Source organism: Neopelma chrysocephalum, unplaced genomic scaffold (genome assembly GCF_003984885.1).
Source record: "Neopelma chrysocephalum unplaced genomic scaffold, ASM398488v2 Primary Assembly neopelma1_158, whole genome shotgun sequence".
NCBI lineage: Eukaryota > Metazoa > Chordata > Aves > Passeriformes > Pipridae > Neopelma > Neopelma chrysocephalum.
Genome location: NW_020897820.1, coordinates 205,233 through 217,008, shown reverse-complemented (window position 1 = coordinate 217,008; position 11,776 = coordinate 205,233). Strand labels below are relative to the sequence as shown.

At 70.3% G+C, this 11,776-nt stretch overlaps 1 protein-coding gene across 1 annotated transcript in view; it reads left to right on the top strand.

Annotated features, from left to right (window-relative positions):
* The first annotated feature begins 5,918 nt into the window (after window positions 1–5,918).
* Window positions 5,919–11,776, top strand: part of RARA (retinoic acid receptor alpha) — a 15,107-nt gene continuing 9,249 nt past the window's right edge. Inside the window, exon 1 of the mRNA XM_027701481.1 lies at window positions 5,919–6,205. Within this exon, the coding sequence (XP_027557282.1) occupies window positions 6,028–6,205 (178 nt within the window). The 5' untranslated portion in view covers window positions 5,919–6,027. The remainder of the gene's footprint in view (window positions 6,206–11,776) is intronic.

The following is an 11,776-nucleotide window of genomic DNA, read 5'->3' as shown; positions in this document are numbered from 1 at the left end:
GTGGGAGGGTGGGGGGTGCTGCCCTCGGGGAGCTCAGCGAGGGGGACCCCCAACCGGGCAGGGGCAGCAGCGCCCCGGGCCGCGGGGGGGCCGGGGCAGAGCCAAATCTGTGCTCCTGCCCCCCAAATCTGTGCCTCTGACCTTTGACCCCGTTGGTGGCGGGGCCGCCCCGCAGCGCGGCGGGTGCTGGGGCGATACGGGGGGTTCCCCACGCCGGTCCCCCCCCCCGCCCCGGGGGGCCGGGCAGGCACCGGCTGGAGGCTCCGGGTGCGGAACCCGCCGCCGGCCCCGCGCCGGGATTAGCGGGTGACGGCTCGGTGGCTTAGCGGCCCCGCGGCCGCCGCTCCCGGGCCATATGTCACCCGTGGGCCCCCACCCTGCCCTTGGGGGTGACCTTGCTGCGGCGCGGGATGCACCTGCTCCCGTGGGTGCCCGCGCCGGGGATGCCCGCGGGTGCCCCGGGTGGGTGTCCGGCCCCTTCGCCCACCGCTCGCCCAGGTGACGTGGTGACACGGCCACCGCCGGCGGGGTGGCAGGAGCAGGGCAGTGCCCTGTGCCCCATCCAGCAATGCCCGGTGCCTGTGGCTACCCCATCCCACAGGGATGCCCAGCTGTCCTCACACACCTGCTGTGTCCCTGCGCTCTGTCCCCGTGGCCACAGAGCCCGGGGACGGCCCGTGCCACCGCCACCGCCTGCCCTGCGGCGCTGGGATTCACCATCCCGCCGCTCCGCATCTATTTATATCCGGGAGGTTCTGGTGTGACAACGTGCCACACTCAGCTGCGCCGGCCATGCGTGCCCTGAGCCACCGTGCCCTGAGCCACTGTCCTGGCGATGCCCGGTGCCGATGCCAGCGCTGCCGCTGAGGGGATGGCTGGACTCTGGGGTCCCCCAGCCCTCTTTGGGGTGCTGCTGCAACGCGTCAGGGCTGTCAGAGCTGTGTGTCCTCTGCGGTGTGTGCCTGGAGAGCCGAGGTGCCCCACGCCACGGGGCACCCTGTGCCACAGGGCCCCCTGGCAGTGCCAGCCCCGGGGGGGCCGCGGCCGGCGCAGGGGGTGCGATCATATCTGCGGTGACACATGTGCTGATTACGGAAAATGGGTTAATCTCCCTGCGGCTGGAGGCGGCTTAGCGGGGGGTTGGCTCGTGGCAGGGCCCGGCGAGGGGCCGCGTGCGCCCGCTGTGGCCTCCGCTGTCCCCGCTGAGCCCCGGCTGCCAGGCTGTGACGGGGGACATGGCGAGGGGACGTGGCGGTGGCACACGGCCGCCCGCCCGCCCGCAGCCGGCCCGGGCGCGACGCGGTGGGTCGTGGTGGCTGCGGCACGGGGTGGTTTGACCCCCCCAGGTACTCCAGGTCCCGGCTCCCGGGAGCCTGCCCAGGCCGGGGGCACGGTGCCACCAAATCCCGGTGTCCGGGGGTGTCGCGCGGCCGCCTGCCCGCCGGGTCCCCCGCGCTGTGTCCCGAGCGGCCCCGTGCCAGCTGCACTTGTCTGCCGGCTGTCGCCGAGCCAGCGAGGGCTGTCTGGGGCCGCGCTGTTCCCGGCACGCCATTCCCAGGGCGCCGGCTGCCGCCGCAGCCTCGGCTAAAAACAACCGGGGCTGCCGCGGGCGGCTGCCAGGACACCATCGCCCTGCTTTCCCGAGAGCCCGCAAGGAACCGGGATGGGACATCCCGGGACCCCCTGGGATAGGGCACCCCGGGACCCCTGGGCCTGCAGATCCCTGCGCTCATCCTGAGGGTTGGGATGCAGGGTGGGGATTGGGCTGGGCCTGGGGGTGTCCCCTCATGGGCAGGCAGTGGTGGGTGTGAGTGAGGGTCCCCAGGGTACTGCAGGGTCACCCTGCAATGTGAGGGGCTGGTGGGTGGCAATGGCCCGGACACTGCTGGACCTTTGGGACTGACCTGCACCTCCCGCAGCACCCATGGCACAGCCAGGCCCGAGCGGTGCCGGTGGTGGCCCGGCACAGCCATGGCCATCCTGGGGGCCGTGACGGGGGCCAGGGCACCTGTTCCCACAGAAGAATGGCGCGTCTGGCGGTGGGTGCGGGAGGTGTAACCGGAGCGGCGCGTTCCTGGCGTAACCGGAGTCGGCCCGGCCGCGACAGGTGGAATTTCAGCGTGTGGCTCCCGGCAGCAGCGGGATGTGGGGTGCCGGGGCGAGGACCCATGGCATGGGGCCTGCAGCCACACCTCGGGGTGCCTGTGTGCCCCCACGGGGTGGGGAGGCCAGCATGGACATCACCCCGGCCAGCATGGACATCACCCCTACCGGCATGGCCAGCGTGGGGTCCCTGTTCCCGTATCCATGCTCGGGGAGTGGCAGTGGCCCATTGTGGGTGGTGACTGGCCCGCAGGGTGTCACCAGTGCTGCCCAGGGGCCTGTGGTGGGGCTGAGTGAGACCCTGGATGTGCCGCTGCCCCTGGGGAGCAGCGGGATGCAGGTCCTGGGGTCTGCACTGGCCCCAGCACTGCCAGATTCCCAGTCCCAGCAGCCCTGACTCCGGCACACGCTGCCTGGCCGAGTGTGTGCCGCTGGCTCTGGCCGTGCCGCAGGCTGGGCATGATTCACGCCTGCCCGGGGACGTGAGAAACGTGACGGTGACTCACGGTTGAGAGCTTTGGGGATACGGGGAGGGGGTCTCACTCAGCGGCCCTGCCAGGGGGGCACCTCACCCCCCGTGCATGGTGCTGGCTGGCCTGGGTGGGCCGGGGGGGGCCGGCGGTGGCTGGGGGGGCAGCGGGGCCAGCCAGGCCCTTGGCCTCGCGTGCGAGGCCACCCCGGGCTGGCTCTGCCGGCAGCGAGGAAACCGCAGGCTGCGACCACAGCGGCTCCGCGGGCGCTTCCTGCCCTACCCGGGGGCTGCCACCCCGTGCCCCCCCAGCCCAGCACGGCACCCCCGCCTCTGCCCACACGCCCTGGGGGCAGCTGGCACTGGGAGGTCCCTGTTGCCTGTGCTGGTGAGGATGGGGGACATGGGCAGCAGTCCCTGCCAGATTTGGGGAGTGCAAGATGCTGGGGTGGTGGACACTGTGGTGGCACCAGGGGCAAGGGGACTGGGGAATGAAGTGGCAGGTCAACGGGGTGACAGGCTCTGGGGTGACAGGGGAGCAGAGTGACAGGCTCTGGGGTGACAGGGGAGCAGAGTGACAGGCTCTGGGGTGACAGGGGGTTGTGGCAACTGGGCCAGGGCTGAACTGAAACCTGTCTGCCTGGGAATCGAGAGTGGCAAGGGGAAGCTGCGGTTGGGAGCGCGGTGCCCGCCGGCGTGACAGGAAGGGCTGGGTTGCTGCCCACTGCCCTGCCAGGCACCCCCGAGCACCCCCCGGCCTCACTTACCCCCCTCTGCCGGGGGGGGCCAGGGCGGTGCCCCCGCTCACCGGCGTGTCACATCCGCTGCCATCGCCGTGTGCCCCGGCAGGAAGCGTGGCTGGGTTTGCGGGTGTGACGTGGGCACCAGGGCTGGGGGTGCTGCCTGCACTGGGGGGGCTGGGGGAGCCCCTGGCTGGGACAGGGTGCAGCTGGCTGGGGCGGTCATGGGGAGGGGGTGTCGTGGTGCCATCCCGGTCCCTCTGCGGTCGGCATTGGCCGTGCCGGACGGGGGGGAGCAGGATGGGGCTGTGGGCACTGAACTCAGCCTGGGGGGTCCCCGGGGGTCACTGTGAGGGGCTGCCTTTTTGGAAGGGGTCACTTTAGGGGCTGTGCCAGGGCTTCATGGCCTGTCTGGGTGTGCATGGTGGGCTTCGTGCCCTCTTTGGGGTCATGGGGGGATGGTGGCTCCCCCAGCCATGTCCTCTGGCCATGTCCTCCCCAGGCTGTGCCCCCCCCCAGCTGCGTTGCTGCCAGCCCTGGGAATGGCTCCGGTCTGCGTGTCCATCCGTCCGTCCGTCCGCTCCCGGGGGCCACCCCCGGCCTGGGCGGGAGGTTCCTCGTGGCTGGATTTGGCCCGGGCCCCGCGGCAGCGTTTTCCACGGGGCTGGAACGAGACGCTGGATTCCAGGAAGCTCCGGGCCCCGTCCAGCTCCTGCAGGGACTGGAGGAAAAGGCGTCGGGGCGGGTGAGCGTGGGCCCCGCCGAGGGGCTGTGCGGCCCCTGGTCCCCGGCTCTGGGGGGCTCTGGGAGCACAGCTTGGCCAGGACACCCAGGACCTGCATTTGGAGCACCCAGGACCCACATTTGTGATGCCCGGGACCCCCCAATTGGGGAGCAGCCGTGTGCCGGGGGCAGTGCTGGCACGTGGTCCCGTGGGAGCTCCCGTGGGTGACAGCTCATCCTGCCCACCAGGACCCACGGGAGCAGGACCAGCCTGGATCCCTGGACTCTCCTGGCTACTGCTAGTCCTGTGGAGCATTGGGAAGGGGTGTGGGGGCCTCTGGCTGGGTTGGGGTGCACAGTGGCCAGCCTGGTGGCGTTGGCCTCGCTCGGTCCCAGGCCGGCAGCGTGCGGGGGGGCCGGAGTGGGTTGAGTAATTGGGCCCCGGCACGGCTGGCGCGGTGCCCGGCGAGCACTTGGCACCGGCAAACATAAACAGTTCTTCCCGCGCCTCCCTCCCTGGGCTCCCCTCGGCCAGCACGACTTGGGGGCCGTGGCCTGGCCGGGGGGGGCCACGGGCAGCCCCCCACACCGCAGGCCGGGATCCCTGCGCTGCCCTGGGGGGACCCCACGTGAGGGCTGTCCCTGGGCAGATGCTGACCCGGCGTCCGGCACCGTGCCTGGTGATGCCCATGGGAATCCCACGTGCACCGGGACAACCTGGGCTGGGGAGGATGTGACCCCCACCCAGCCACTGCTGGATGCCCTCCCTGGGGATGGCTGGACCATGGGTCTCCTCGTGGGTGCTCCCCACGGGTGGAGGGCAGCGCTGGGATGATGGGTGCTGGTGTGAGCTGGGAGCACGGGGGTCCTGCCTCCAGTGGGTGCACCCAGCCGGGTGCTGGGGGGGGCGGGCAGGGCCATGCCCATCCCGGCCCCTCCCCAGCGCCTCGCCGGGCGGCCCAGCCTTGTTCCTCTGGATCCTTTTCCGCCTCCGCGGGGCCGGGAGCCAGCGCTCTCGGCAAATAAACAGCCCCCGCCGGGCCCCGCGCCAGCGCTTAAATAAACAGCCAGCCCGGGATTGTGAAAGCCCCGCGCCCCCCTCCCCACCGCCCCCCGACCGGCCTGGGCCGAGGGGTCCGTGCCCACTGGCCTGGCGTGGGAGCTGCCGGCACACGGCACGGCCTGGCACATGGCACGGGGCGGGGGCTGCGCCGCGACGGGCAGAGCCCAGCCCTGCGAGGGGCGGCCGGGCTGAGCCCCCCGGGGCTGTCCTGGGGGGGGGGCTGAGCCCCCTCCTGCCCGAGACTGGGTGGCTGAGCCCCCTCGCGCTGGGTGCAGGCATGGGGGGAGCGGAGCCGGGGCGGGCGTGTGGCCATGACGGCAGAGCCGGGCTGGAGCAGAGCCGCTGTCCTCAGGGGACCCCGCTGTGCCCGTGTCCCCCCCCCTGCCCCCAGCTGCCTCGCAGCCCCCCAGGCTGGGGCACGGGGTGCTGGCCCCTGGGACCCGCCCTGTGCCCTGGCTCCTATGCCAGCCCTGGGGGAGCAGGTTTGGGGCCGCGGTGTGGCCGCTGGCCGGAGGGGGTGCCCTGTGGGGCCACAGTGTCCCCAGGCCGTCCCCACACCGTCCCCTCGTCCCCCCCCTCGCCGCTAAGCCGGGATTAGCGAGCTGCGCCTGCCGGTGCCGCCGTCCCGGTGTCGTTAATCGGAGGGATCGGCGTTAATCCCGCGGGGAGCCCTGGGCCCGGCCGGCTGCGCCCTCCTGGGGCCGGGAGGGGATGTGGACCCGGGGGGGCCGGAGGAACTGAGGGTGGGTGCCCCCGCGGGGTGGGGCTCAGGGGTCCCAGCCCCTCTCTGCTAACCCCCCTCTCTGCTCCCCCCGCAGCACCGCAGGACCAGCGTCACCGGCCAGGCCAGCCCGGCAGTGGGGCACTCGCGGGCCCCATGCTCTGCCTGCCCCCCGCCTGAGAGCCCCCCCGCGCTGGAGACCCCCGCCATGGCCAGCAACAGCAGCTCCTGCCCCACGCCGGGCGGGGGGCACCTCAATGGCTACCCCGTGCCCCCCTACGCCTTCTTCTTCCCGCACATGCTGGGGGGGCTCTCGCCCCCCAGCACCTTGGCCGGCATCCAGCACCAGCTCCCTGTCAGTGGATACAGCACCCCGTCACCTGCCAGTGAGTATTGTGGCCCCGGGGGGAAGTTGGTGGGGCCCCCAGGGCTGGGGGGGTGTGTGGGGACCCCTCTGTGCCAGGGTCTGTCCCCAGCGTGGGCTGCGGGTACCTATCCCAGGCTGCTGCTGCTCCAGCACTGGTCCATGACCTGTCCTGGGGCGGTGGCGCTGGTGAGGGGGGGTCTCCCTGCCCTCAGCCACACCCCTGGGGATCTGTGTTCGGGGTGCACCAGCTCTTTGACACAAACTCTGGGTGCTTCTCCCCGTGTGTTCCCGTCAGTGCTGCTGGGGAAGCCGAGGCGGGGAGCGGGCAGTGGCCCCGCCGGGGTGTGTGTCATTAATTGTGGTGGCACGGCCACCTTCGTTAGTGGCTGTGTTACACCCCAGTTATTAACGGCCCCGCAGGCCCTGGTCAGGGTGTCCCTGGCCCCAACGAGGCCATGCTGGGTGCTGGGGGGCTCAGTGGGTGCTGTGTCCCCGCGGTGGCTCTTTGTTCGCCGGGGGGGAGGCGATGAAGGCGATGAAGGCGATCATCATCGCGGCTGCTCCCGATTCCATTTCCCCGTGACAGGGTCGTCCATCATGGCCCTGGTAATCACCGCCCGCTGCGCCGGCAGCTGGGAGCCGCTGGAGGTGGGCTCCCACCCCGGGGTCCCCCTGAACCAGCACCCCTCCGTGTGCCTCAGTTTCCTTGGGCGCTCCCTTGGGTGCCGTGGGGTGGCTGCCGGACCCTTCCCGCCGCAGCCCCACAGTGAGTGGGTGCTTGTGCCTGTTCCCGAGCCATGTGGCATTGAGTGCCCCGCGGCGCCCGCTGTCGGGGAGAACCCTGTGGGTTGGGGTGTGGCAGGGCCCCCCCGGCCCGTCCTTGGCCCCGGGGGCCGGTGCAGGTCCGGGCAGGGCCGGCCCTGGGTGCTGTCCCCCGCCGGAGCCGCCCCGGCGGCGGTGGGACCCAGTGGGACCAGTTCAGCGACTGGGTGTCGACGGGTGGGGCCACTCCCCCGCGCTGGCTCTGGGGCCATTCCCAGCGTGTGGGAACAGGCTGGGGGGGCCGCCTGTGTCCCCCCCCTTCCCTGACACTGGGGACAAGGCCACGGGCAGGGCTGGAGGGTGCCCTGGGGCTGATGGCTGATGGACAAACTGTGCCTCAGTTTCCCTTTGTCCTCCACTGAGTGCCCGGGATCCCGAGGGGGTGTAGAGGGTGGGGGCACTGTGTCTGCCCCCCCCGTAGCACCCACACAGCCTGGCCGATGACACGTTTGTGTAGGTCCTGCAGTATTGGGGTGTCCCGCAGTGCCGCTGCTCTCGCTCCTGGCGCTGCAGCTGGCAGGGAAGTGCTGGTGTCTGTCCCGCCTGGGAGGGCTGCGGGGGGGCCCGGTGCCTCCACCCCCTCCTCACACATGTCCGGCCCCACCACCGGCCCACCCTCGCCAGATGTGCTGCAGCTGCGCTGCCCCGGGGCCCATCTGACTGGGCCGTGCTGGGGGTGCAGATCCCCCCCGAGGTTCGACTGGGTACCCCAGAGCGTATCCAGAGACAGGGATCTGGTGGGCTGGGAGCTGCACGTGGGCACATGTGTGCTCACCTGACGGGTGTGCATGCGTGTGCCCGCGTGTGCCCGCTGTGGGGTGAGTGCATGTGTGTGGAGCTGTGTGTCTGTGGCACCGTGTGCTGCCGGCAGTGCTGGTGAGTGTGTGTGCACAGCTGGGGCTGTGTGGGGTGTGCACGCCTGTGTCACATGTGCGTATGTGTGTGAGAGTGCCTGCTGTGCCTGTGTGTGCACAGCTGGGGCTGTGTGGGGTGTGCACGCCTGTGTCACGTGTGTGTGTGTGTCAGTGCCCGCTGTGCCCGTGTGTTAATGCCACACACAGTGTAGCGTCACTCAGGTTCCCGTGCCAGGTGTGTACATGCGTGTCAGTGCATGTGGCAGTGCCAGGGCTGTGCCTGTGCCCTCATCCCTGTCCCTGGGGGCTCAGTGTCACCTACCTGTCCCTGGGAGTCCCCTCCCCTTGCCCAGTGCTGGCCCGTGGTGGATCTCGGGGGGCCATGAGGGACTCCCTGTGCAGCCGCCCCCTCGGACCCTCCCTCGCCCTGGTTCCCAGGCTGTGGGAAGTGGGACCCCAGCCCAGCCCCCGCTGCAGCCGGGCCCCCCCCCCCCAGCCCCACTCCGGGCTGCCGGGACGGGGGGCCCCACGCCTGGGTTGGCCTGTCACCCAACCCGCTGGCTCCGGTTTCCTCTGCGCCGCAGCCGCTCCCCCGCAGCGCCCCGTAATTAATTAATTTTTAAAAATTAATGAGCAAAACGTGCTCCCTGAAGGCCGGGGGCCGCGGGTGGCGGGGGCCGCGGGGCTGCGGGGCCCCGCTCGGGGCTGGGGCCGGGGAGCCCTGCGGGGTGCGGTGCTGGGGACCCCCGGCCCCCCCATCCCTGCCCCCGGAAGATTGATGAGGCGCTGGGCCCCCGGCCTGGGAAAGCCCATTAGGCGGAGGTTCTCTATCACTGTCAGGGGCCGGGGGGAGCCGCCTGCTCCAGCCGGGAATTCGCCGGGCTCAAAAGCGGCTGAAGGGGATAAATGGGGTCTTTTGAAGTGGGCGGGTGAGAGGGGGGCTGCGGGGCCTGGGGGGGCTGCGGGGCCCCGAGGTGCTGGCGTGGCGATGGGGGAAGGGGCCATGGCCAACACCCCATACCCCAGGGCTGGGCTGAGGGGGGTTGTGTGGGGGTCTCGGGCATCGCTGTCTGTGGGGGTGTGACCCTGCCCTCCCAAAGCCACCCTCTCCGGGCACGACGGGGTCCCTGCGGGGTCCCCATGGGCTGTAGGCGTTGTGTTTCCATCATGCTTTTGGGGGAATCTTGTGTCCCCTCGGACCATCATCCTGGGCCAGGAGGATGTGGGGCTGAGGGTGCTGCTGGTGGGGGCCCGTTTTGGTGTCCAGGCCGCTGGTGGGATGTGGCTCAGGGCGGGGTGTCCCCGTTCCCCTCACACCGCGGGGCTGCGTGCGGGGTGTCCCCTCGCCCAGTTCCTCTTGGCTCTGGAATTAAGGTTTGGGTTTTTTTTTTTAATCTCTGTTTCTTCCTGTTGCCGCCGACGCGGGACTGGAGGGGGATGCGGGACGGGAAGGGATGTGGGAAGCGGCGCAGGAAGCGATGCGGGTCGGGAAGAGCTGCCCGTCGGGGCGGCCGCCGCTGTGCGGGCACAGCCCGGGCGCGGTGCCACCGCCCGCGTCCCCTCCGCCGTCCCCTCCGTCCCCTCTGCCGTCCCCTCCGTCGCAGCCACATTCTTTCCAGCGCTGGTAAATGAGTCAGAGCAGACATTTGTCATGTTCGCTGCAGGAAGTTGGAGCAGCGCTGGGCTTTTGTTCGAAACCTGCTGGCTAAGCAAAGCCCGACTTGCCATTATTATTTAAACAGGCGCTGCCGCGCTGCGCGGCCCCGCACGCACACACAGGGGCAGACAGACACGGACACACACACGGACACACGGACATACAGACACGGACACACACGGACACACAGAGACACACACATGGACACATGGACACACACATGCACACGCGGGCAGACAGACACGGACACACACACGGACACAGACATACAAACATGGACACACAGAGACACGCACGCAAACATGGACATACAGACACGGACACACAGACACACACATAGACACACACGAACATACAGACATGGACACACGGACACACACATGGACACACACGCACACACACGGACATACAGACGTGGACACAGACACACGCATGGACACACGTGCACACATGGACATACAGACACAGACACGGACACACACATGGACACAGACACACACGGGCACACGGACATACAGACATGGGCACACGGACACATGTGCGCAGCTGTACACACATGGACACACAGACACACAGACACACACACACATGCATGCACAGCTATGCACACATGGACACACGTGCACGTACAGCCACACGTGTGCACAGCCACACACACGCACACATGCAGCCTCACACGGCATCAGGAGCGTGTGTGCACTGTCATGGGAGGGTGTTTGTGCATACAGTGCCACGTGTGTGCTCACTGGTGTGCCCACGCACACACACACACCCGTGCACACTCCCTGCCTGCCACATGTCCCCCCGCAGGGCCGGTGTGTGTGGCAGCACCCACGTCCTCCCACCCGTGTCCAGCCGTGCGCACGCGTGTGCTCCTCCTGCCCATGGCCTGTGGGGGTTCAGAGGGACCCCTTTCCCTCCAAGGGCACCCCTGGGGTGGGCAGTGTGGGGTTTGTGGTGTGGCAGAGGCCGTGTGCCCGCCATGGAGCAGGAGGGGGTCACCACTGCCACCGCTGCGGCGGGAAGTGTCACCCCCGGGGCCTGTCCTTGGCGCGTGACTGTCCCTGCTCTGTGCGGGCAGCGCTGTCACCACCTGGGGGTCCCTGGGTTCAGGGTGTCACCTCCAGCAGGGCCCTGCATGCAGGGCCAGCGTGGTGGGCAGTGGTGGCACCTGGTGCTCTGTCCTGCGTGGGTCGCATGCGACACATGCAGAGACAGCGGGATGTGCACACACACACACACACACATGTGTTCACAGGCTCAGCTGCCCCTGTGCTCGGTGGGACAAGGTGTCACACACACGTACACGTATGTGCAGGAGGTTTGCACACACGTGTGTGCACATGCTGTGCGTGCACACTCACCTCCCCGTGCAACCCGTGTAGCAGGAGCACACGTGGCCCCGCTGCAGTGGCCATGAAAACACGCGTCATGCAGCGAGAACATGCATGAACACACGTGCACACGCATGTACACAGACACACACCACCCCTCGGGGGGGGGGCCGGGGGTCAGGCCGAGGTGAGTCCTTCCCACGGGTTCACCCGCAGTTCACCCGCATCCCATTAGGCAAATGAGCCGCGGCTGCCGGGCAGCCCCCGGGACCCCCCCGGGACCCCCATCCCCCGCCCTGCTCCATCGGGCAGCCCCCGACCCCCCCCCAGCCCCGCCGTGAGCCCCTCCCCGTCCCCCTCCCCCGTGGCGCTGCCCCCTCGTGTCCGTGTCCCCCTGCGCGTCCCTTTCCTCCTGCGTGTCCGTGGCCCCTCCGTGTGCCCACTTCTCCCCTGCGTGTCCGTGTCTCCCTGTGTGTCCCCTTCACCCCGCGTGGCCGTGTCCCATCCCCGTGTCCCCACGCGTGTCCGTCACCCCCGTGCCTCCGTGCCCCCACCGCATGTCCGGGGCCCCTCTGCACGTCCGTGTTCCCGCCCCCGCGCCCCCCGCCCGCGTGTCCGTGTCCCATGTCCGTGTCCCCCCCCGTGCGGGTGCCCGGGGCGGCCCCGCGGCGCGGAGCGGGTTAAGCGCGGGGAGGCGGCGGGTGCCGGGAGGGACCGGGGCTGGCGGAGCCGCAGAGCCGGCGGGGCTGCGCCTTCCTCCCCTCCCCCCGCCTCCTCCTCCTCTTCGTCCTCCTCCTCCCTCTCCTCCTCCTCCTCCTCCCTCTCCTCCTCCTCCCGCCGCCCGGGCGCGGAGCGAGCGGCGGGGCCGCTCCGCGGGGCGATGGACGCGCGGCGCGGGGCGCCCCGGGGGCGCGGGGGGGGGC